This window comes from Syzygium oleosum, unplaced genomic scaffold, assembly GCF_021117445.2.
Source record: "Syzygium oleosum isolate NSW1041296 unplaced genomic scaffold, Sole_v2.1 Sole_v2.08, whole genome shotgun sequence".
Classification (NCBI taxonomy): domain Eukaryota; kingdom Viridiplantae; phylum Streptophyta; class Magnoliopsida; order Myrtales; family Myrtaceae; genus Syzygium; species Syzygium oleosum.
This window is the reverse complement of record NW_026607492.1, coordinates 3901441-3927681: the sequence shown is the minus strand read 5'-3', so window position 1 is coordinate 3927681 and position 26241 is coordinate 3901441. Positions and strand designations below refer to the sequence as shown.

At 43.3% G+C, this 26241-nt stretch overlaps 3 protein-coding genes across 3 annotated transcripts; 1 reads left to right on the top strand and 2 right to left on the bottom strand.

Annotated features, from left to right (window-relative positions):
- Window positions 1-6663: 6663 nt before the first annotated feature.
- Window positions 6664-8478, top strand: LOC115683730 (scarecrow-like protein 3). Its single transcript, XM_030608330.2, has 2 exons — window positions 6664-8132; window positions 8277-8478. Exon 1 carries the CDS (start codon window positions 6873-6875, stop codon window positions 8130-8132), a length of 1260 nt encoding a protein of 419 aa, XP_030464190.2. The 5' UTR covers window positions 6664-6872; the 3' UTR covers window positions 8277-8478.
- A 164-nt stretch (window positions 8479-8642) lies between these two features.
- Window positions 8643-11809, bottom strand: LOC115688003 (probable UDP-arabinopyranose mutase 2). The gene is made up of 4 exons (XM_030613737.2): window positions 11171-11809; window positions 9891-10141; window positions 9642-9810; window positions 8643-9153 (listed from the first exon to the last, which is right to left on the bottom strand). Exons 1-4 carry the CDS (start codon window positions 11504-11506, stop codon window positions 8812-8814), a joined length of 1098 nt encoding a protein of 365 aa, XP_030469597.1. The 5' UTR covers window positions 11507-11809; the 3' UTR covers window positions 8643-8811.
- Window positions 11810-17474: 5665 nt separating this feature from the next.
- Window positions 17475-21020, bottom strand: LOC115683783 (cytochrome P450 85A). The gene is made up of 9 exons (XM_030608394.2): window positions 20735-21020; window positions 19667-19991; window positions 19085-19231; window positions 18747-18992; window positions 18563-18649; window positions 18383-18461; window positions 18181-18287; window positions 17928-18052; window positions 17475-17802 (listed from the first exon to the last, which is right to left on the bottom strand). Exons 1-9 carry the CDS (start codon window positions 20923-20925, stop codon window positions 17712-17714), a joined length of 1398 nt encoding a protein of 465 aa, XP_030464254.2. The 5' UTR covers window positions 20926-21020; the 3' UTR covers window positions 17475-17711.
- Between the last annotated feature and the right edge of the window lie 5221 nt (window positions 21021-26241).

The following is a 26241-nucleotide window of genomic DNA, read 5'->3' as shown; positions in this document are numbered from 1 at the left end:
CAGACACTGTCCAAATGAAATGATTAATCTTTGGCACATGGTCGGCAATCCACAAGACCTTCCAGAGCACATCCCCCTATAATATGAGCTGAGGAAGGGCCCTAATTTCTAGCTTTTTCCTCTGTGTTTTTCAACAGATTGTGAGCAGTCTTGACAGTAGTAATTCTCCTCCTCTCTGCAGACCAGACCAACTTATCATCACCACCTCAAACTTATAACAGAATCCTTTGTGTAGCCTCCAATTCTACTCTTTCCAGAGGCTGGCTTATCTCGCTGAGCTCCCGGGATCTCAAGTCTTTACTGATTAAATTGGCCACTTCAAGCTCTTCATCAACACCTTCAGTTTCTTTTGAGGGGCAGCTCATAGTCATTAGTCCCAGGTATCCAAACGTCTTGCCCCACTTTAATGCTTTCTCCATCACCTATTCGCCACATTAATCCCTTTTTCCAGACACTCTCTACCGTCTAGGATACTGCTCCACCCCCAAGATCTCCTGGCCCCTCTTCCTGCTCCCATGAAAAACACCATTTGGGAAGTACAGGCCTTCTAGCACTTCAACCCGGAGAAGCCTTGTGATTCAGAAGCACTCACCAAGCTTGTTCAGTCAACAAAGCTTAGGTAGGAAAGATAAAACAGATTTGGACTTAGTCAAAGAATGCCAACTTTTCCAATGCATTCTACCTTCCTCACCTCTCTGACGCCACCAGAATCTTGCCGTCAGCCCATACTACTTCACCACACCATCTCTTAGGATATTCAAAGCAACTCGTTGAATAAGTTGGGATAGCACAAGCTACGGCCAGAGGGCAAGACCGCCTGAGTTACCGAAAAAATCAACATAAGTAGCATCATTCCGCTGCAAATCTCCTACCAACAGATTCCAACTAAGAGCAAACAATCTCGTTCCAAATATGAAAACATTGATCCTTGTTTTTTTTTGGTTTTAGTAATCCAATCTTAAATTGGACACCAGATCGATAAGGCCTCTGACGTTTTATTGGGTTGCGCTTTGTTTTCCAACTTAGATAAAAGGCATCTTAATTATGCTCTATTAATTGCCCTCGAGTGTTTGGAATATAACTAATATTCGACATTGAAGTCCTCAAAATACTTAAGTTTATAGGGAAATCGATATTTAATGTCGTCGCGAATTATTTTTACAAGAATTGAAGTAGTTTTGTAAGGTTGAACACTTGGCAGCTAATTAAAATCCATGTCAGGATTAGACGCACAAATACAACGAAATAGAAAGTAAATGTGAGAAAAAGAAATTGAGACAAAAGGTTTATCCTAGTTCACCCTTAAACTAGGGCTACATCCAGTAAATGATTCCAATATAATTAACGTCTTCACCTCTCTATTACAACTCTTAATTACAAGATAAATAGATTATATATAAACAACAGTTATTTATGAGCCAAAGCCTAAAGTATCAATAAAATACGGGCTAAAATTATAAAAGCTCTCTGGTGGCTTGGCAGCTTTGCGCCGCTACCCCCGGCCGGAGTGGCCCCCTCGGACCCTTACCCCCTCACCGGCGGAGCGGGACCCCCGGTGCCTTCCTATCTATAGGGAGTATGAACAACACCCCCACCTTCAAATACCCTTGAATTCCTCTGCTATGATAAGACTCTTCTTAGTTAACAATAATTAGCCTCACTGATTAAATTTGCAATCAAATGGTCATTAAATTTGAGATACAAGAGCAATCAAGAATCAATCAATATGGTCAGCAGATAAATGACATTGAGACCACCACACGTGCATGCGCACTAGGGCACGGTGTTGGAGTACGCACGATTATTCACAATGGGAGATTATCGATCACGAGAGGGAAGCACGAATGGTAGATCAACTAACAAACAAATAACAAATCTAATCAATTCAGTTTCGCTCCAAAGTCTCAAAACTTTCACGAATCAATCGAATTTACTAATTGATCATTTTAGTTGCACAGTTTTCCAATTCTATGGGTTGGTATTTTTTCTTTTCGGGGAAAAATTACCAAAAACGTACACGACCTTTTAGCCCGATGCCAAAAACATTTCTCTCTGTTTTAGAAATGAAACCTTAGTCCAACTAAAAGGAGTGAAATACCCTCTCTCCTTGGAGTAAAAATTCCCCAAACCCTTACCATACACCACCCACAGACCTGAACTCTCAAAACAAGCCTGCCACCATGCTTTCCCTCTGCCATGCACTGCCCTCGCCATCTCGGATTCCTCCGTTGGCAAAACCCATTTCACTGTCTTAGCCCCCCTTCTCTCTTCCTTCAAGCCATCTCTCTTTCGCTCTCTCCTAGTGAGTGATGGCCTGTCAACGATGTAGCCATTGCGACCTTCGATCGAGGTCGTCGCGGCCATCGCCACATGAAATCGAGGCGACACCATAGGCGAACTTGAATGGAGGCCCCCAGGCGTGGCGCCACGCCTCTGTGCGAGAGAACGAGAGTGGTCGACGGAGCACATGGATGACTAATCGGTCGGATGGCTTCTTCAGGGCATGGGAGGCGGCGAGGGCAGTGGGGCAAGTAGCTAGAGACCTTGACGGTGAGGCGAGTGGTCGGAGACCTTGGTGGCATTAGTGGGGGTTGTGGCGGTTAAACTAGTGGTTGGGGGGGTTTGTGCTTTGTAGATTAGGATTCGACTGTGAGTTAGTGTGAAAGAATATATACACGTGGTCTCTAATGGTTGTTGTGAGCAGGATTCATGGGCGGGATAGATAATTGGGACATGTCGTAAAGTGGGACACCCGATTCGACCTTATCTCTTTAAAACTTCCGAACTCCTTTGTCAGTAGTGTTGTCATAGTATGATTTGAAAATTGGCATTCTCGACTGAGTCATGCTTCTTTTTCTACGTTAAGCCCTCTCATTTCAAGTGGTTATTTGGGTTCCGTTGGCAATAAACATTTTGATTGCTTGCCATTTAAGTTGGGAAAACATCAGACTTTACTATTTGATCTTAGTGAATCCGTCTCTTATGCTCCCCTTGCTCTAATTCATTCTAATATTCGGAGACCATCTCCTACTTCAACTATGGGAGGATCTCGCTATTTTGTGATTTTTGTTGATGATCATTCTCGTTATATTTGGCTTTATCTTATGAAAAACATATATGAACTTGCTCATAGTTATCATCATTTTGTTGCTATGATCAAAACACAACTTTCTTATGAATATTTTTTATACTGATAACGCTGTGGAATATCAAGATACAAAGTTTCTCGGAGTTCTTTTTCAAAATGGTATTATTATTCATCTCCAGGAATTACTCAACAAAATGATCGATTAGAGCGTAAATATAGGCACATCTTTGATATTTTATGCACTCTTCTCATCTCAACCCCACGTTAGAAAGCCTAATCCAAAAGATTAAGTTTTTAGAATAGTTGGTAGTGGTATCAGAGATTCGAGCTATCGGGTTTGCATGTGTGCCCACCCCCATTAATTAAATTCCACATGTCACTCCTAATTTGGCTTGCATGTGAGAGGAGGTGTTAAATTATTCCACATCGCTTGACAACTGGTCTTATATGCTCTTTATATACATGTGGTGTCCCTCTACCTAATAGATCTTTATATATATGTGGTGTCCCTCCACCTAATAGTTTAAGCTTTTATTACAGTCGGATAGTTTTGACAAAAAAGATATTATTTAACTCTGAAACGGGTATGTTCTCAGCATTCTCTCTTTTTTCCTTTTCCCTTTGCACTCATACCTCTCACTCGTGCACACCTGCGCATTTTATTTAATTGATTTCTCTAGGCAATGTGCGACCATCAAGAATGAAGACCCATTTGGCATTAAAAATCATATAACAAGACAAGTTACGTGGGATGTGTTCAACCGCAAAAATTAGTCCAAACTTTTTTGCGTATCTTTCTGGTTCACGATCGTGGCTTTCCCTGGTCTAAACAAGCCAGCACAAACACACTCAACACCCCACAATCTTAACTTTTTTCGTGATTTTTCTTTTGTCTATGCGTGGCGTTTGTCCTTGTCTAGTCACGGTAGATAGAGGCAGATGTTTGACGCATTTATCTCGTACTTGATTTAGACTAAGTTATTAACCTTAATATCCCTAACAATTCTCATTTTCATTTGGGAGTACAGCATTGATGACCGCGACGATAAAGATTACTAACGACATAAATGTGATTTGAGGTTGATCCATTGCATACCGTCGATGTTTGTCGGCGTCAGATGGATAAGGTGAGGTGAGAGTAGAGTCAGCAGTCGGACGTGTATTCGATCTTATCACAAAGATGATAGATGAGATTAGAGTAGGAAGACATAACTCTATCAAAATGAGAGATTATTAGGTGTACAACGTAGATCGGCACCCGTCACAAGATCAATACTTGAACTTTTGCGGGTCGCAAGTGTAACTCACATGACACTATCTTAATGTATGCAGTGCGTGCATTTTGGGTGCACTCATGTTTTTTCATCAAAATACAGCCTCTTTAGGGTTGTGTTTGGTGGGCTGGATATAATTCTGGATATGATTACTTTTATCCTATCCGGTGTTCGGGGTACCACGAAATCCGGATGTGTCCGGATATGAATCGGATAAAAAAAATTCCACCTAGAGGTTGGGATAAAGCCAGATAGAATATGTGCTCCACAATAGAAAACTAGTGCGACATTCCACCTTCATTCAACGGTGGTGAAATGAGAGAGAAAATGGCCAAGGGCTTGGCAAAGGCTGGTGAGGGCCACTGGGCCTAGGTAAAGGTCGGGAACCCTCGACGGTGCCGGGGAGAGCCGATGCGGCCTGGGCAAGGGCTGGCAACCTTCGTCGGTCGCAGGCAAGGGTCGTTTGATGTGGTGCTGGTGATTTGGATGGTGAGAGCTGGTTGGTTGGGGCTAGCAGGTGAAGGATGATGACTGACTTTTGTGGGGATGATGAAATGAAGTATGTGCAGGTGAAAAGAGAAAGGAGGAGAGAACGAGCATCATTTGGAATTGGAATTTCGAGAGTTTCAAGGTTATGGGTGTCTTGCTTGTTCTAGTTTCAGAGAAAGAAACCCAGAAAGGAAAAAGAAATCACTATCTTTGGGAAAGAATCCCCATGTCCTTCATTTTTTATCCCTCAAATCAACATCCTTCTACTGCGATTAGGGTTCTCTAGTGATCTCAACATTACAATCACATCAAACAATATAAGCATGTGGTCGGATGATCGATCAAATGAGAGAGACAGAAGACGAAATGGAGGCTCTTGAAGATGAGAGTGGTGAAGGCCATAAATTTCCATCTTCTCCCGAGGCATACCAAAGACTTGATAGAATTAGATATGTTCACTCTACTATCCAAAGACTTTTATATCCCATATTATCCTATCTTATCCCAATTCTTGTCCCGACGATCAAACGTAGCCTTATGATCGGTGATGTCTCTATCTTTTCGGTTTTAGATGGAGCGCGCCATACTTGATCAATAGGCATCCTATCGAGATGAAGATCAGAGTATCACACCTAGAAAACTTTGCTCGTGCACGTCCTTTTACATTTCTCAGGCTTGCTTGGGAGCTTAGCAATTTGGAGTCCACTGGCAAAAGTCCAAGTGAAAGGCCGGGCTTCAGAACGGGCTCTAAGCTCAAAGCACCCATGGATTAACCAAAGAAAGCCATTGAGTCGTACTCAGCGTAACTATGCATTCACTGTTTTGTGTAAAGTTTGGTCCAAAGGTTATATTACTTGTGCCAAAACATGGTACAGAAATTCATAGCCGACGGTCTGATAAGCCAACTTGGGCCGCGACACTAGATTGATCCGCCTAAAATTGAATACCCATATCACGGGTATTAGATAGATGCATGCGCACGCGACATATCTGGGCTCCGGATCACGCGGGTCTCGTTCGTGCTCCATGTACGACGGTGACTTCTTGCTCGCATTCTCCTCCGACTTTTCCAATAGGGCTTTGATTTCATGCTCCTCCTTTCACAATCTTGGAGCCATTTCATAGTATTCTTTTGCCCCTTTTTTTGGGTCAACAATCACCTAATTCTGTATTCTTTTTAGTTAGTCACGTGGAGTTTGGCTCGATCGGCCAAGGTTTATCTCGCGAGAAGCATCGCCGAGGACAAACGAGTCGGACGCCACCTCAGCGGTTGAGGCTGACGGGGCTTGCAATGGGGGATGGAACCGACCCGGTCGAACCTACGACATTCACAAAAAATGAAAACCATTCGAGACATCAATTGCGTGCGACCATGTGGTGTGACAACATTTTCCACCGGAATACTACATTACTAAATCAAGGTCCACTATTTTAAATAGAGAGAGGGATGTCGTTACGAACGGTTAATAAGACGATTCGATGATTCGTAGCGAATTCGGATCATATCGCATTTGTGTAGTCAATTGAGTCGAATCCTGTGCTCTCGACTTCCGGAGATCGAAGGAATGGCTTAGAGCCGACAACTCGCAATCGAACAAAATTTCTTTCGTTCCGCAGATGTGGGTTACAGCGCTCGATCATCTAATTAAATTTTTGTTCTCAGTTTGCGGTAACAGGTGACATATGTGACTATCTGATGCAAAGTACACAATCGTGCGTGCTTAGAAAGCATTCACGTAATTTGCACGTAATTGGGCACGTACTATTCAAACCCCACTTCATATTGTTTTGGCCTACAACCATATAATAGAGCCAAAGGACCGCATTTAAATGGAAATTTATTTTGTTTGATTCACTTGGAGATACTAGCGAACCTCCAAATGCATCCTCCTTTTGTCTCATGCCCACTTGGCCCTCCTTCACATTTGATTCCTCTATAAGTTTTCAAAGATCCTTAGCACCATCTTAAGTTCCTTCTACGAGCTGTACATTGGCATCTAGACCTAGCTACTTCACATACAATGCTTAGCCAGATGAGTTCTTCTTCATCCTCAGCGAAGCCTGATGTGACCTTGAGCCTCACCTTGCCATCCCCAACCCACGAGACCTTCAAGCCCGAAGAGAGAGGCTTGCATCTCATCCGGCTCCTCCTATCGTGCGCCAAGAACGCGTCGTCGAGCAACCTCCACCGGGCCGACGCCCACCTCCGGCAGATATCGGACCTCTCCTCAGTGACTGGCGACTCCATGCAGCGCCTCGCCGCCCGGTTCGCCTATGCCCTCGCGGTCCGCGTCGTCAAGCGCTGGCCGGGCCTCTACAGAGCGTTGAACCACACCAAACCGGATAGGCTCATAGCCCCTCGGGCCCAACCCATCCTCATGCCGGCCTTCCCATGCCTCGCTTTCGCCCACGTCATCATAGCCCGAGCCTTGCTCCGAGTCCTGGCCGGGGAACGAGTGGTTCACGTCATGGATCTGGGCTCCGGCGACCCTAAATTGTGGGTTCCTTTCCTCAGGAGCCTAAACCAAGGGCCAGATGGGCCTGCTCAATTGAGGTTGACTTGTGTGTCCGCTAAAAGAGATGTTTTGGACATTTTGGGTCATGCCCTTGTCAAAGAGGCTGAGACCATGCGCATGCCCTTTCAATTCAACCCTGTGAACGTGTCTTTAAGAGAGCTGACCGAAGAAATGCTCCAACTGAGATCAGGAGAGGCATTGGCAATGGTGTCAATGTTGGGCCTCCATGCTCTATTAGCCGAAGATGATAGAGTAGATGCACACTTTGGCATGATCAAGAGTGATTCCGTCAAGGATTGCAAGCGACTCGGCGAGTTCCTAAGCATGGTCCGGTCGGTGTCGCCGAGAGTCTTCTTCCTGGTCGAGCAAGAAGCCAACCACAACACAACCCGCTTGGTCGACCGGTTCGTCGAGGGCCTACACTATTACAGCGCAGTGTTCGATTCGATAGATGCCGCCTTCGGAGGCAGCTGCTCAGAGGAGCGGCTCGCCCTGGAGGAGATGTTCGGGAGGGAGATCGGGAACATCATCTCGTGCGAGGGCTTGGAGAGGGAGGAGAGGCACGAGAGGCACGAGAGGTGGAAGGTGAGGCTCACCCGAGCCGGGTTCAGGCCGGTCCGGCTGTGGCTGAACGCCATGGAGGATGCCAACGGCATGGTCGAGCCCCATCTTCGAGATGGCTACAAAGCCGTGACCGAGAGGGCTTGTACCATGATCTGTTGGCATGAACGACCGCTTCTGGCGGTGTCTGCATGGAGTTGTTAGGTCCATGACTCTATTTCTATAATTCTTTTTGTCCTGTTACTTTTGAAGTTGTGTGTAATTATGAGAATAGCTAAGACAATTTGGGATGGTTTTTAATTGATTTCCTAACGAATTTTCTTGTTAACTTGATCTCAAAATTGGCAGCCCCTAACGCATTCCGTTTGCGATGGAGCTCAATCACATGAAGCCAAGCTAATACTAAAGTCGAGGAATAGGACAACCAAAGTAGGCCAAAGTAGGCCAAAGCAGGCAAGTCTAGAAGCAAACGCCAATTTTATTTTATGCCTCAGAATTTCGAAAAGATAAGCACAAAAGTCAATTCAAGATCCAATTGTTCTTTACTTTTTCCCCCGTGAGAAAGGCCATGATTGAAGACCCTTTTGTCCGTTTGGTAGTTTGCTATCCAATCTTTCATTTGATGCACACCAAAACTCAATAGGCAAAGAGCCAAGAGAATGGCTATTTCCATTAGAAGATTCATTGTTTTATTGTTGTACAACATCCGACAAGTAGAAGGAAAGCCCGGGAAACAAGCCTAATATATGTGATAGTCTCGGAAATTAAGTTTAAAGAGAGAAAAAGAAGGAACAAAGAGCTGTAATGGTAATGGCTCTTCGGAGTGAATTCTCAGATTGGAAAATTTAAGGAGCTAATGTATCCCTCGAAGTACGAAACTTCCTCATTTGGCCTTGCCGCTCGGCGCCTTGGCGGCGGCTCCAGCTGGCGGGTTGAGCTCGTCCCAGGCCTCAATCCAAGTGACCATAGCATCTGCGAGCTTGTCGAAGTAAGGATCGACCTTGCTGAGCTTGTCCTTGACTTGCTTGGAGAGCTCGATATAGCATTTCTGGACCGTGGTACAGTCCTTGGGAAGAGCCGCAGACTGGAAGAACGGGATGATCTCTTCCTGCCAGAAGATGCCTTTGTACTCCTTCCTCAGGTTCACAAATGGGTTGCTGGCTTTGCTGTGCCATATGTAGGGCAGGCCGGTCTTCACTCCCAGTCCCAGATGATCACAGATGACCTGTGAAAAGTACCGTTGCATCATGTTAACTCCGAATCGGTGAGGTCCTCTCCTGATCCAAATGAGGACCATTACATAAAAAGTGATGACATTGAGCAGATACTTCAGTAATTATCGAAGGATTGACGCCTGTGGCATTGTAAATTCTATGGGAAATCTACAGGGTCGCAGTTAAACAGTAGAGAGCCTCTTAATGAGCATGTTATGAATTTTGACGAAGAAATAACGACATTGAGCAAGTGCAAGTTAGTCAAATCAGCAACCTATTTAATACAGAGCAATAGGGGTTCATATTATGAGATCTGGCTGCAAGTTTGTTATGATAATCTCATGAAGAGGTGCTTCATCCCATGGTTTGGGCAAATTGTGCTTAACATCTAGTGCCAATCATAAGCATTGCATTGGGCCATCAAGCCTCAATCATATAACAGGATCAATTCAAATACAAAGGAATCTAAAACTGATGGAGCAAAGAAAGGGAAGCTTACCTTGACGCACCAGCCAGCCCACATATCATCATATCGGCCAATTGGCTGGCCGTCACCCATCAGTCCAAAGTACATTGCAGGGCCAATAAGCTCACGGTCGAATGCCAAATTCATGCCACACATAGGGAAAAGAGTGCCCTTCGGTATTGTCAAGACCGCATCAACATACCTAGTGGAACATTCTCTTAGTTGTTATTAACAAAGATTCATGAACAAGCCGGCAGAACGAGCTGGAGGATTCGTATATACCTTTGGTTCCTTTCAAGAGGCTTCACGAGCTGTGTAGGTGCATCATAATCCGGGATGTTGAGCCAGAGGCCATGAGAGACCGCAGTCGGTACACCCTCACGCAGACTGAAAGGGTATCCACGGACGAAATCTGCACCTTCCGTGTAAGGGTCATACAGCGTGTTGAAGAAAAAGGGAGTGGATGGACAGAGGAGGTTCTTGATATGCTGCTGGAGGGCATTGATCATTTTGCCTGATGGGTCCTTAGCGACCTGATATAACAAACAAGACCAGGAAAAAAAAATGTCATCTTCACATTGAAAGAGTGACCTCCTGTTCAAACTATAATGTGTACCGACACATAGAGGCTTTCTTACTCAATGTGCAGATAGGTACCTAATCATGAGTGCAAGAACATCACACCACTGAACCGCTCTAGGGTTGACTAGATTGACCACGGGACAAATAAAGCAGATAGGACCAAGCCTTCATAATCAATCTTGACCAAGACAATAATCAGAAGGCATCTTACTTTGATCCTACAGTCACAACTCAGAAGCAACAGGGCATCGAGCAGGTATAATTAGGGGAAAGATTCTTAAATATTTGTCATCTTGCATCGGAACAGAGAGAAGATATAATGTGCGAGTTACAACGACTTATGGGATATTAAATTCAAACTCCTCGGAAAAAGGCCGACTCCCTAAATCAGTGAATGGTGGCTTCCACAAGTCAACTCCTTAATTTAATTCATCATATGACAAGCAATGAGACTGCATAATCGAGATGCCACGACTAAAGTTTCATAAGGAAAGTCAAGAGAGACACGGTTCTGCTTCCAAAGGCCTGGGGAACAAGGTTAGGGAACTATGATTCATGTTCTGAAAAGAGAAGGATTCAGATCTCTAGTCTTGCATATACAATTAGAATGCCTAGAGTGTGCAGAGTAATGATAATTCAGATTGATCGAGGGATCCCAGCCATCTGACGACATCGGACCCACTAGTTCCGATTGCTGCAAACCGAGTCTAGGAAAAAATTGTCGCCTAGTGAAGATCAAAATCTAGTCTTAAACAAAAGTCCGCCAAGTGATGGACTGCAATGCAGATCAAGTACACGGCTTCATCTCCACACACACACACACACAAGTAACAGGCGAAGCCCAAACAATCACAAGACCGAGAATCGCAACAATGCAGCCAACACAGTCGAAGGAGAAGGAAACCCAACAGCAACCGCAAAAAAGGGTAAGGAAATTCAGATTGGAACGGGCAGAGAAAAGAAGAGGGAGGGTCACTCACGAAGCAATCGTCGTCGATGGTGTAGATGTACTTCTTCTTGGAGACCATGTAGCCGAAGCAGCGGCAGGCGGAGTCCTTGAAGGAGATGCAGGAGGCCTTGGGGCCCAGGATCTTGTTGATGTCGTTGCGGTTGTAGAGCTCGTAGTCGAAGCCGTCGGGGACCTTGATGATCTTGGAGGGGTCGCCGTCCTGGACGATGATGAGGTGGTACGGCTCGAAGAAGGGCCTCCACATCTCCAGGAAGTCGAGGTTCCTGATGGTGGGGATCACGATGTCCAGCTCGTCCTTGAGCAGCGGGGTGGGCTTCGCTGCCGCGGCTGCTGCTGAGCCCGCCATTTGTGTCGATCTCGATGCAGAGGATCAGAGGCAGGGGAACAGAGGCAGGAGGCCGAGGCAGGGGAAGAGGCAGGGGCAGAACGTGTGTGTGCGTCCGCGAATGAGAGAGAGGGCGTGTGCGGGGGAATTTAAATGGGGAAGGGCATGTGAGGGAGGGGCGCAGAGATCGGCATGAGTGGTGGCTTTAAATGGCGAACGTGTCTGAAGTTGTATGGGGAAGACGACCCGTTCAACTCAAAAAACCCTTCGAAAAGCAGCAGCCTCTCCTTCCTTCCCATTCTTTCCAACTTCTATTTTGCCTTTTGCGCCTTTTTTATTTTTTCCGTACTCATGCGCCATCCGTCCGATCGTGCTCTCGTTTGCGGGGCTTTGGACTAGGGAATAGAGATTGGTCCCATGAAATTGATCAAGCTTTGCGAGTTTTGAAACATGGCAGTGGACTCTTCGTGTCGCGCGCTGTGGGCCGACACGTGACGATCCCCGTTACGAGTCGCCGTCGGGTCAGCCTAAGGGCTACCACAACACGGCTCGCCTAATCTCCCTTTTTTTCTCTTTAATTCGGTCTTCAATATGGCCTGTTTAATGGCTCGTACGCGTTAGGTCATCGGCCTACCTTCCCAATAGTAACTTTCATTAAAATTTTAAATCTCATAACATTCGCGGTTAATATTGTCGACATGGAGGTTTTCTAATTTCATTACCTCGGGAAATTCGCGAGCCCTTATTTAAACCCTCTCTTGTTCTCTAATTTCTACCGGAAAGTATGATTTACATTCTCGCACTTTCTTGATAATTGTATTCATTGCTTAAAAAGATATATGAGAAGTACATAAACTTTCATGAGAAAGCAAATCGAAGCAGAGCAAAGCCTAGAATGCAACAAAATAAGGCTAAAATCCAAATAACAAGAATGATTAATAGAGCACCTGTAGAGTTAAGCTCACACTTGTTCCATAAAAACAGATCTATCAAGCAAAATAATCAGCGGCCAATCATTGGAACTTGTATCATCATCAGTGATGAGAACATGTAAGATATTGGGTTAATACCACGAAAAACCCCAAACTGGTATGGCCGTGACTATTTTACCCCAAACTATTTTTTTAACCACAAAAAGCCTCAAACTGGTACACCTGTGATAAATTTATCCCGAAATATTTTTTTGACCACCAAAAATCCCAAACTGGTATACTTGTGACAATTTTACCTCGAACTAAATTTTTAATATTATTTTTTCGAATTTTTTTACTAAATTTTTTTATTTTTTATTTTCTTTTTTTTCCTTCATCTTCAACCTCTGGCCGGTTGCCGGACCGGCTACTGGCCAGAGGCTGAAGCCGGCGAGGTCGGCCCCACTGGCTGCTGGCGAGGCTCGACCTCGTCGTTGCTGGGCGAGGCCGACCTCGCCAGTTGCCGGAGGGACCGAGCCCTCGCCAGATCTGGTGAGGCTCGAACTCGCCGGCAACTAGCGAGGTCGGTTTCGCCCAGCGCCGGTGAGATCGGCCTCACCAGCGGCCGGTGGGGCAAAGCCCTCGCTAGATCTGGTGAGGTCAGCCTCGCCCTGCAACGGCGAGGTCGGCCTCGCCCTACAACGGCAAGGTCGAGCCTCGCCAGCGGCCGACGAGGTCGACCTCGCCGGCTTCCGCCTCTGGCCAATCGCCGATTCGGCGACCGGTCAGAGATTGAAGATGAAGGAAAAAAAGAAAAAAAAAGAAAATAAAAGAAAAAATAAAAAAAATTATTTAAAAAATTCGAAAAAATAGTATTAAAAAATTTGCTCGGGGTAAAATTGTCACAAGTATACCAGTTTGGGATTTTTTATAGTCAAAAAAATAATTCGGGGTAAATTTATCACAGGTGTACCAGTTTTGGATTTTTTCTGGTAAAAAAAATAGTTTGGGGTAAAATTGTCACAGTTGTATCAGTTTAGGGTTTTTCGTGGTATTAACCTTAAGATATTTGGCATTGTCAATTGACGGCGTACGCTTAGGTTCGGCTTTCTCTACACTACGCTATACGGAGACAACCAAAACGGTTTGAAAAAATACATATGCGACTTTTTGAAGAGCAAATCTTCGTGGTTCATCAAGACACCAAAACTCTTCCGATCATCGTTGAAACTGGTGGTAGAAGACATGTACACGGACAAAACGCGAGCTATCGAATCCCATAAAATATTATTAAACTCTTAAATCTAAATCGGGAGAGAAAAGCTCATAATTCTATAACTAAATCAGAAGAGTTCAAACTCTTAGATCTAGAATTAAATCGGAAGAAGAGAGCTCCCAAATATAGATTAGGAAAACAAGAAAAGAACAAAAAGACTCAAACAAAATCAACAGGAGAGGATGGTGAGATTAGCTCAAACCCTCCCCTATAGCTGAAACTTGAAGAAAGCAATAGAGAGAGAAGAGAGAGGGAGAGAAAAACTTTTTGACTTTGTTCAATCGGTACATTTTATTATCTTTTAAGATATTAAATACACTATAAAAATGTCACCGGAATGACGATAAGAAAGCTGTTCATTCAAGGCATGACGAACGGTCCGGGATGGGCATAGCATGAGCATTGCACATCTCATTAGTCCCTTGGTCGGGGTCTGACACCCCACATTATGGGGATGGGCCAATTGGAAGAGCCCGAATTCCATGATTACCCAAGGGTCCGTTCCTTCTTTCGTATCTCATCCAAATGATACCATTAATTAGTTTTTACATCTCATATCGAGATCACATTATATTTTCCGAATTCAGAAAAAGTATAATGTTCCATGTTCTAAAAATACAATCGAAGAAGACAATATTGCCATGCATACCAACTCCACCTCTATAAAAATTAGGACTGTGTAGGTAATGAAATTAAAAATCCACTCCGATTGAAGAATATTCTTACAAAATCGTGGAGGTTGCGTGGGGAAGATGATGCTGTCGGAGGGTTTTTCACGTGGTGGACGAGTTGACTGGCTCTCGAGTTCGAAGTCTGATCAAGAATTGAATGGAGCAACTTTGGGTCTCGCGTACGGCAATTAGCGAACGTACGAATCGAGTAAATGAAAGGGCTTTTGGAGAAGAGTGCGTCTTAATCCTCGCGTTATGCATCGCCGGTCCGTTGCGTTCTTACATCGGTTCGTGCCTCTCCACACACCATGCGATCCCCCGAGAACGGATCGTGGCCATCGTCGAAGCTTTTAGTTAGGGAGAGCCTTGATTGCAATGGCAAATTCTCATTGACTTGATTTGCCTTCCCTTGCAGACTAACAACCTAATAACATCGAGCATCTCGAGTGTTAGCTTCATAAGGACCGGGTGAATCTCGGTGGAGATCCTCGTAACTGCTCCTACGGGAAGGAATCCCTTTCTTACTGGGTAAAGAGCGGATGTAATCGTCGTTCTCCTAGCCCTATACTCCCTAGTGCGGGCGGTGTGTCTTCAACCGGGATCGGGGGGACGTAGAGTTAAGACGACTAGATTAGTTCGCAAGAAGTAGTCATTCTCGTCGTGAATTTCCGTTGTGATGGTACGGTGAACTGGGAATGGTATCGAAAATGGGAACTAAGCTTCTTTTCATCCCAATTAAAAAAGGAAATAATGAATGAAACATCTGAGAGGATTCTTCTAATAATCTAAAACTTTGCTTAACTTTTAAGATCTAAGAATTTTCATGGAATCTCTATCGATTGTTTTGAAGTTTAAAATACCGAAAGAACGTGAGGTTCAATATTTCAGAATTCATATTTCAGAACGATGAAACCCTTTTCATGGTCAACACTCCAAAGGTAGGATCGGGGCATTATGCAATTAGATAACATCCTTCCCAACGTATGATGGCGTGTGGAATGCAAAAGGAGAAAATGCATGCAGGCCATGATGGTTGACCCATGGAAAATGGAGTGCTTAAAGTCAAATGTGTTGCCTGATCTTTGCTGCTATTAAGGAGATCGTGCCAAATGATGTATTGGACATTGCACATGCGTTCTCTCTTTATTTTTAGCTCCTTCGCACGTTTCCTGTAGATCCATTCCACCTCTTCCACGGCTGATTTTCGTAACACTTTGCTTGTTTTCACACCTTTCAGTACAGCTCTTTCAATGAGCCCTCTAATAGATCTTAACCATGGCCTCTAGATCGAGGTCAATCTAGCCTTGAGCTGGCCCGGCGACCGTCATTGGCCTTAGATCTGAGGTTGGCAGCGGCCTCTGAAAGGAACTATAGAGGCGCGGAAACGGTGGAGGAAGAGAGACGTGGTGGTGGGGGTGTCGGATCGAGCAAGCCTCTTGAGCTAGTGGAGAGGGTTTGGGTTGGATACTGAAATTTTCTTTTTGGTGGATAAAACGGCCATCTGATAAATTTTGTGCGGACGAGAGATGCAACTTGAAATCTATTGTAAAAAGGTAAGGAGGACACCAAGAAGGCTGAGGAATACTGCAATTTTGTTGTCAATTTTTTTTGTCGAAAGAAAATTGTATTTCTTGTTCAAAAAGATACATGAAAAGTACATAAAACTTTCATGGCAAAGAAAATCTAAGCACAGCAAAGCTCTGAATATGCCAAAACAAAGCCAAATCTAGAAAATAGGAAGGATCAACGGAGCATCGATAGAGTTAAGCACACACTCGTACCATAAGAACGGATCTGTCTAGCAAAATAATCGGCGGCTGATCATTGGATCTCATATTCAGTGATGAGCACACGCCGGAAATTCCTTTTCCAATAACTACGGCATTGCGAGTTGGTGGTGCACGCCTAGATTCAATCTTCAGCCATGGGCACCCTCCCCTCTCTCTCTCTTGTTGATTTTGTTCGAGTTTTCTTCTTATTTTCTTATTTTTTCTTCTCTCCCGATTTAGATGTGGGAACTTTTTTTTCTCGGTCTAGTTCTATATCTACTCTTCTGATATAGTTCTAAATCTAGGAATTATTCTCTCCCAATTTAGATTTGAAAGTTTAATAATTGTTTTTGGGGATTCGATAGCTCGTGCTCTATTCGTGTACAGGTCTTATGCTGCCACTAAAATCGCGGGCTCTGGCATCTCGCTGAAGGATATGTTCCTTCAAAAGCTAGATTTGTGTTTATTCAACCTGTTTTGGCTGTCTTCGTGCAGCGATGGTGTAAAGGAAGGTCATGCCAATTTCAATTGATGTAGCATTCACTAATCTCGTAATGTCTTTAGCCCACATGGCATAAAATTGTGGATGTTGGCCCATAAAGGGTTAGGACCACAAGAACAGCAACGAGGGAAGTGGAGGATGCACAAAACATCGTACAGATTTGTATGATAGTTGTCTGGTGCGCGTCAGCACAGAGCCTTACCTCACCCGGCGAGTATTGGTTTGGTGATCAAGAAGCTCGGAACATCCACTCCATGTCAATAAACTTAACAAATTCATGGAGAAAGAAATTTATGCCGTTCGATCCATCGAGCCTATGTCCGCGATGAGAGATCGATAAACTAGTAAATCCAATTCGACAGCAAATCAAGTGGTAGAATTTGTAAACAGGGCGGATTAAGCCTAATATGGAGCTAAAAATTGCTCCGGGCCTGGTTGGCTCAAGTGTGCCTAGGCTGGTCTCGCAAGCTGGCAAGCTGCCATTCGTACGACCAGAGGTCCGACCCGAACCTACTTAGGATCACCTTGCGACCAGTCTATGGAACAGATTCGGACCTTGACCGGGAAGCTCCAGTTCTTCCTCTGGACTACTCAGCAACTCTTCGCATGACACAGGCCTAGTTAGCAAAGAGCCGACATATCGAGGTGTCAAACCTTCGCGTCGATGTGATCTCCATGGGGTCTCACTCAGTTGGATTGGAAAATTGTGGGCTGGTTAATCATTTTGCATTGGTTGTCTCCTCCACCACCTTTGTGTTTCCTTTGCCGTAGTATCTACTGTCTAATCTTTCAATAGAGGCCTTCAACGTGCACTCACATGATGTTAGGTACACAAGTGTTTGTCAATGGCCACATTCATATAAAGAAAATGATACTCTGGTTGCAATATTGGGGAGCTGTGGTCCAGCCTACTGATCAAATCAGCAGTTTGTTACACAAAGGATTAGCACTAATAACATCTGGCTCAAACTGCAAAACTTTAATCTGATTCACTTTCCTACTTAAATCTATCAAAATCATTAATATATATCTGTGCTTGTCTTGCTTCTTTGTTTCTTGTCTTTGGTTTCTTCTGTACATAAGAATATTGGAGTCAGTCAGCAAAAAGGGGAAACCCTTATGTGCAGCCCATTTGGTGCTTCTACTCTTGGAAATTTCATTAGCTTGTCTCCCCCAATTTCTTCCCATCTGCAAAGGGCCAAAAAAAGATCCATAAGTTATTAATATCAATGTCTTTCGAGGAGAAAAAAAAGGAATCCATTGCCCATGTCCAATAATGCACCAAAAGGGCCAGAGTTCTCTGTAATTGGTACCTGTATCTGGTCACAAGGTAGTGAAGAAATGTAGAGATCTCAGCAATCCCAAGTTCCTTTCCAGGGCATAGCCTTGTGCCCCCACCAAAAATGAGGTTGTAGTTATGACACTCCACGCTTTTGTCCTGAAAAATTGGTGAGTTTCAAACGGTTAGAGCGGTATTGTCCGTCTATAGTACAGAACAGAAGGTCTTTGAATGTTTCTAAGTAGTGCAGTTCTGCTATGAACAGATTTGAAGGGTCACACAATTACCAGCCATCTCCATGGATTGAAAACTAGCGGATCGGGATATAATCGCGGATTGTAATTTATTTCTCTTGTGTAGACGTATATCCTCCATCCTTTCGGGATTAAGAACCCTGAAAACGAAACACGGAGAGGAAGGCATTGAGTTATTCGCTTGACACTCCCCAGAAATGTTGTTGCACGATTAGAGACTTGACCTTGAACATACCGTTGAGCACCATGTCTTTGGTGGTTTTTCTCAAGACCCCATTGACAACTGTGGCTAATCTGGAAGTCTCAAAGATGACCTGAAGAATGAGGAACGACATTATGCAATCACGAGTTAGTAGAGTTCGGCGAATTTGCGGAAATAAAATTTCGCACGAAAGTTGAATGTAGGTACTCTCACCGCACGAGTGAACTGCATTGCTTTGAGGTCATCCCACTTGATAGGATCCTCCGGCCTTTTCTTCGCTCTAATTCCCAAGTGTTCTTTCTGAATAATCCAAGATCAAAGTTAGCAATTCCCATGATAAGATAAAAAATATTTAGCGCTTATATACTTAACACATTGCCTTTCTTTCCCTACATACCCTTAATTCATGAAGAACATTTGGGTTGTCGTGGAGATACTTGACGGCCATCATGGACGTGGTCGAAACGGTCTCGTACCCGGAATACATGATGGTGATTATCTGGTCAATGATCTCTTCATCATTTAACTTGTATTTGTTATCATCACTCCTCATGAGGCAACCAAGCATGTCATTGTGGGCTTCCTGGGAGGCCCTCCTCTCTTCTATCAGTTCCCTCAGCATTCGGACTATACTTTTCCTAGCCTGCAAAAAAAAATGAGACTCAAATTTAGACGATAACCTTAAAGAATAGATCGAAAACACTGGCAAGCAAGTACACGGATTCACTGATTTACCTGGAAACCACGACGGTAGTTCGCGCCGGGGAGGTCTATGGGCAGGGAGATAGTGCCCAGGACCAAGTTGAAGAACTCAGGTATGAATTCTTGAGAAATGGAGCTAGAGTCGATTCCGATTTGCCTTAGTGACGAGAGAAGCGCCATCTGTACAGATTGATGAAACAGGATGCACATAAGAAACAGAGGAACCGAATCTTGAGATGCTGTAGGCACACGTCACGAACTATGAGCCATTAAACTGTCAATATCCCAACCAAAGATATCCATGGGAAGACCCTCTGATCAAAGATCATGCCCGAAAAAGAAGTACTTCAGTCAGTGCTCTAAAGATCTGACCTCATGAACAATTGAAATCTATTTAAGTAATGATTCAACTTATCTTTGTTCACCGACTCTTACTAGATATCCGATATGGGTTTCATTGAAAGGAAAAATCTAAAAGTAGATTGATGAAGTACTCTCCGCTCTTGGCATTCTTTTTAGAGGGTAGTAGCCGCGATTCAACCGTGCCGCGGGGGGCTGCGATGTCATTTCCGCCCGAACCTTTCCAAAACTAAAAAAATTTCTTTTTCATGGTACCTGTTTGGTCTTGTCCTGGAGGTCAATAATGGAGCCATCGTCCCAGTGGGCGAGGTGGGATCGCATGAACCAATCAATCTTGGGCAGGAGCTGGTCTCTGATCATGGTGGGGCTGACCAGGGAGAGCAGAGCCCCCCTCATGTGCTTGTGGGTCGCGCCGTGAACCGCCGCTATGTTGCACTTGCCCAGTATATCGAGCATGGACTGCGGGTAACCCGGGACGAGCCCCTTGGCCTCGTTCATCAGGATGTACCGGTTCACCTCCGGGTCCATGGACACTATGGTGGGGCACCCCAGTATGTGGGACTTGAAGAAGCTCCCATACCTGCAGTGTTTCCGATCAGCAAGCGAACCGAGCAAAAACGGAACGACGACACCGAACCAACACTTCGCCGGAGAAGAACCATATCATATTTAATCTGCCGGACTGAATGACCACTGATGTTTGCCGAGGAAAAATGAGGTAATATCTTATGTTATCAAAGGGCATTTTCCTTTGACAGAAGTCTTTTCTGTCGTGCAAAAAAGAAGGCGAACCCGCACTTATCTGGACTCGACCCATCGTGAACGGGATCAGTCACAGGGTGACAACGATAGATCCCACAAAGGTTACTACTTCTTTACATTATTTTCTGTCCATGCAAGCCTTTTTTTTATCCCCATAAAGGTACCTCAAACTAAAAAAGAACATAGACCAATCAACCACCATTTCAGAAACACATGAGAGCAGCACCGGGGCTGCTTCGGGCAAACTTTGCATACAGTAAGTTCATTGCGGCCAAAATCAATCGTATTTCAAGAATATGCGGGAATCTCGCTCGGTCCCACTATAAAAACACGTGCTTTTTCTCGGTGCCTCGATTGATTCTGGCCGCCACATCACTCACAGACGAGTCTATACAAAGTCCTCTCGCTCTCAGGGACAGAAAAGCTTAACCCATTTTAGAACTAGATTTCAATCTCCACAAGACCATTGATGTGCAGCTCACCCAGTGACCACTCACCAGTGACCCCTCAAAACTAGTAAAATGAAAATCGACTCAGTGGAGGGAAAGAGAGAGAGATGACCTTGCACTCTGGTTTTTCATGAAGCTAGGGCCTTGCTTGAGGAACTCAGTAGTCTCACCAAAGACTGGCCAACCCATTGTGCCAGGAGGCAGGCCTTTCTTCATGTACCTCACCTCGTTCCATCTCAACAGGGCAGTGCACACACAGAGCACCAACACCACCCCAAGAGCCAAGAAGACGTAAACCGCCATTGTTGCTGCTCCCCAGAAGCTCAGAAAAGCCCACCACGCTCACTTTCCTACCTCCTTCTCAGAGCTGTAAATGTGATGAGGCTTTGTCTGGTTTGATCTACGAGTGCGAGCATATATAGCTCACAGCGCCTCGTGGTGGGGGGGGAGGGAGAGAGGGGACCACAGCTATAATTGTCAGAGAAAATTAGGATTTCTTCCTATATTAGAGAGATAATTATGATATTTCCCTATATTAGAGATAATTAGAACAATTTTATTGGGTTTCCAAATCTCTCAAGATTGCACATTATCTCATTTAATTGTGCATATTTTGATTGATATATGTTACATTCAATAGTTTCCTATAAAGCCTTGTCTCTCATAAATCGGATGTACTCTTTATTATGATATATTGAAATATACATAAAATTCATAAACTCTCTCTTCCGCATTATTATTTTCAACTATAATTGTTTTAATAGATTACTTATTCTATCCCGAAATAACATGGTAGACCGAATCAATCACCCCTAAACTCGTAGTATCCAAATTTAAGGCTTCTTGTTCTCATCCGAATGTCAATCATTTTGATTTCCAAAATCAAGTTTGAATGAAATCGATCATTGAGCAACCCTTCCAATCACCAAATTCATAATATACAAATTTGGGGCTTCTTGTTCTCATCCGAACGTTAATCATTCTGATTTTCAAAATCAAGTTTGAAATCAATCCCAATGAGCAACCCTTCCCATCACGGTTAATCAACTCTCTAATACCTAAACAACAGATTAGATCCATTCACCTAATCATTCAAGAAATTCAAAATGATACCCTTGTTAATAATAATAGTCCAAACACATTCATTCGCTTGTTTTCATGGATTCTCTCTTTCAAGAGTTCATTATAACCATCTAGGAGAGTCCAAGTGTCTGTACACGCCGAACTTAAAATTACTTTGATGATCACTAATTGATGAATTTTAGTAAAAGAATTGTATTATCTGCAATCCTTTTGCGATACATTCGGTTTAGATGGTTACATAAGTACATAAATATAAACGCAATCTCGTGCACTACCAGAGGACCTCCCATAATAGGTTCAAAGGCACCCCAAAAAATAATGAAATATAATGCCCAGAAAATGTAACTTTTTGGCAGTTTTTAACCAAGCACACGGTGTGATTGGACAGAGAAGTTATGAGCATGGCTTATTCTAATCAAGAAAGTGAATTGAAAAAGTTAAACGTGCACTCGACTACCAACTGGATTTCTCAAGATCTCAGCCATGAATGTTTGTTTGCACCCTCTCTTTTTAAAATACTTTTTTTTGTATGATTGAACATTTAATGAGCAAAGGGTAAAAGGGTCGGCTGTGAGCAGACGTTGATAGTTATATTGGGGCCCAATTCTGACAAAAAAAACCCATAAACTTTTGGTCGAATTTTAATTTTAGCCACAATTTTTCTGTCCCTTAAAAAATCACCGATTTTCACCACCGGCGCAACTCTAGCCTCAGTCAACTTGCCATCCAATATTGCCGCACTGGCAATCCCACGTGTACAATAAATCCATGTCACCTGCTGATATGGATTAAAAGCACCAACAATTTTCACTATTCATCTTCTTCTTGACAGATTCGAGGCACAACTCCACTGTTCATCTTTTTCTTCGCCTTCTTTGTAGATTCAAGGCCCCAACTTTCACTATTCACCTTCTTCGCATGATCTCACTCGGCTGCAGCTTCACCGGCGCTCACCCATCGCCACTCAGACCTTTGACTCCACGCCACGACCTCCGACAACCGCTCTGCACCTCAGTTGCTCGTCATCGCGACGGTGTCGCGGGACTCCTCGAGCTGAACCGCGCAGCTGACGGTTCTAATCCTCGCCATGGAGCTGGTGGGGGACACAATCAAAGGACCTTTGATCGACGAGTGGGCAGCGAAGCTCGACTGCACAGGAAGGAGCTCGACTCGACAGTCACAGAGCTCGCCTGAGATCTGAATAGCCATGGAACGATGAGGTTGGGGTCGGCCATGGTGGCAGCCACGGAGTTGCTTCACTACCAGATCTGGAGCTCCTCCATCTCAAGCATGACTCGACCTTGAAGGAGCTCCATGGCTACATCTGGAGCTCGAATTGACAATCATGGAGTTTGCTGTTGAGATCTGGACAGGGATAGCCATGGACATGGTGAGGTGGGGACAGCCATGGAGCTCGATTCGACAGCCATGGAGTTGGCTGGGCGGTTGTCGTGGGTGGAGTTGGACCAGATCCTCGTGTTGCATGGCGAGGTTGGGGCAATGAACAGCTGACATGGATTCATCGCTGACATGGAATTGTCACCTCAGACATCTAACGGTGACTTTGGGTGGTTGGTCAACGGAGGCTAGATTTGGACAAGAAGCGAAAGTTGTTGATTTTTCAAGAGACTAGAAAAATTGGGGCCAAAATTGGGACTTGCTTAAAGTTGGTGCTTTTTAAAGGAATTAGCCCTTATTTTGAAAGGTAGTGTGGACTATTTACGGCATAAATTCTTTATTAGGGTTTGGTCGCTTTCAAGATGATTATGTCCTTTTTTTCTTCTTTCTTTTTTGTCTTTTAAACATTAGGCTAATACCACAAAAAAATCCAAAATGGTACACTTATGATAAATTTACCTTCAAACTAACTTTTTGACCATCAAAAATCCCAAATTGGTAAACTTGTAATAAATTTATCCCTCATTAAATTAGATTAATAGTACGAAAAATCACAAATTGGTAAACTTGTGACAAACAGAGGGATAAAACCTTAAATTAGTACACTTGTCAACTATCACATGTCATCCAGCTCAGCAATTTGACAGTAAAACTTAACGAAAATTAACAAAAGGTAATTTATCATAGGTATACCATATTGGGTTTTTTTGTGATATTAACCCTTCTTTTTATGAAAAGGGGGAAAATCAGAACATAGGTAAGCGGTGGAAAAATCATCTTCAAGAGGCAGTATTGAAGATATTGGCATATGTGCTGCAAAGATTAATTTCAGTATATATATCATAAACGTCAACATCTTGACATTTTTTTTGTGGAAATTATGTTGTGTTCTTATTAAATATTGGTGAGATAAAACCTGTGTTATATATATGAAAACCATAATCACACACAATGTTAGGGCACACGTGGAATAAAAGGGATAAGATTTGGCGATAATGACGGATTAAAAGGAGGGTTAAGAAATTGAATCAAAAGTTTTTTGCTTGTGTTGGTATAACATGACCTTTCTCAGTAGTAGAAACGTCGCGAAAGATCAATCTCATATCATGATTAATGATGGATGCTGGAGTTAGAAATTATTTTATGTATTATGCTTGCGTAGGTTCTCAACACTTTCATCGGGACAGGTGTATTAGGTTACAGGTATAAATAATGTGTAATTCGATAGGATTGTGCGAAAATAGATAAATGAACATGCATGTTGTGTTTGTTTGTCAAGTTTATGTATAATAAAAGTATTAGAGGAAGAGAGGGGTGCTCCTGGAAAGAGTCAAGAGAGAGGCACATGGACACCACCTCGCTGGACCAGAAGGAAAGAAAAGAAAAAGGGACATTCGTTCATTCATTCACAGCCCGAGTCCTTCACATGTCTGTCAAGAAGATCCGCTCGTGGAACTACTAAATCCACTACAAGACACTGCCTTGGCTGCCACATCTTTTTTGAATAAGTGAGGAGAGAGAGAGCATTGTATTGTATTGTATTCTTTTAAATACAAAATAGATATATTGAGTGATATGATAGATTATAAGCGAATATTTAGATAGACGTATCATTTTCAAAATTCAATAGCAGTTTGCCATTATTGAGAAAAGCACCGTAAAAATCTATTTCATTCATAATGAAGAGATCCTAGATGGTGCTTGTAACTTGAGCCATTGACACCCTAATCGAACCAACCTTTCACCCAAAAGTTTAAATCATGGAGACATGGGTTAACTAGGTTTAGTTCTAAACATCTAATGTGGGAGGTCTTCTCTTTCATATCACTCACGTGTGTGCTCAACATTCTCCTCCTCATAAGTGAGTTGCTACCGCATTGGGTCAGCTCCCCCCTTAATCCAAGCCTGATATTCTTATGCACCAACAAATCTCCAATCATTGCCAACCAGTGCAAACTCACCTTTTAACCATGGTCTCCTTTTGAACCGAACCGCGACGGCAAGTGATTCCCTCTCCACATATCAAAATAAGAGATGGAACGATGCATACGTACTTACTTAAAGGATGAGCAAATAAAAAAGTGATTCTCTTTTCACACGTCACATAATACCCTTATGTCACTTTACTTGTTTTCGCCAAGAAGACGATTCTCTTTCTTGTACTTACGCAAGTTACAATCTCACTTGAAAACTCTGCTTTTTCTGATCACTCCAATTCAACACATCAGAAGAAGAGTGGGGATTTGATTGGTGTTTTGAGCACTCTTAACACGAAAACGGGGAAAAAGAAACAATGGACTCGACCTACGATACTTTACCTGGAGCATTGAACTTCAGTATCAAAGGGACAAAAACGTAGGTTTCGACTAATCAAATCGAATTGATCTGTCCGAGAACATTTTACAGTGGGTTGCCCTAGATGTCTATCCTACCCCTCCATCTCAATCATATGCATCATGATAGTTTCTCATTTATTCAAGTTTGCCCTAATCCTTTTCAATGATTAGATGACAAAAGTTGATGTAGCCAATTTCTCTGGACCTCCAAAAATCGCCAGATGTTAGGCTCTGTGCGCCGAGATTAGCGGGGAAGAAGGTGATTGATTGAAGAGCTTAAGCTTTATGTTCACAACCAAAAGAATAACACCAACACTTGAATTAACCCAAAAAAATAAAACACATGAATTAACAAAATATTGATAAATTAAGGAAAATTCCAAATAAGAAACCATCTATGGTTTCCATCTCAAATATCATTTTTTCCATCATCTATTTTAAAAAATGCAGCTTTGCTCGTCCGTTCATTTTTTTTGGAACAAAGCATCAGATTGCATATTGTATCATATAACCACGTGAGTCCATTCAGTTCCCTCTATTTTTTTTCTTGATTATTCGAAATTTTTGCTCTTTAACCTTTTCGAAAATTTTCTATAACAAAGTTCGTTGCACAAACGTGACGTTGACAGCCATTTAAGATAGCCGGCTAAAATTAAAACAAGATCAAAAGACGAGACACTTTTTAAATGGGCAAGATGGATTCAACTCGCAATCTAAAGTAAATGTCGAAGTGTTTTCAGGATAGCGAGCCAAAGAATAATTACAACCCACTAAAATCCAATACTTTAAGTTATGGAACTCT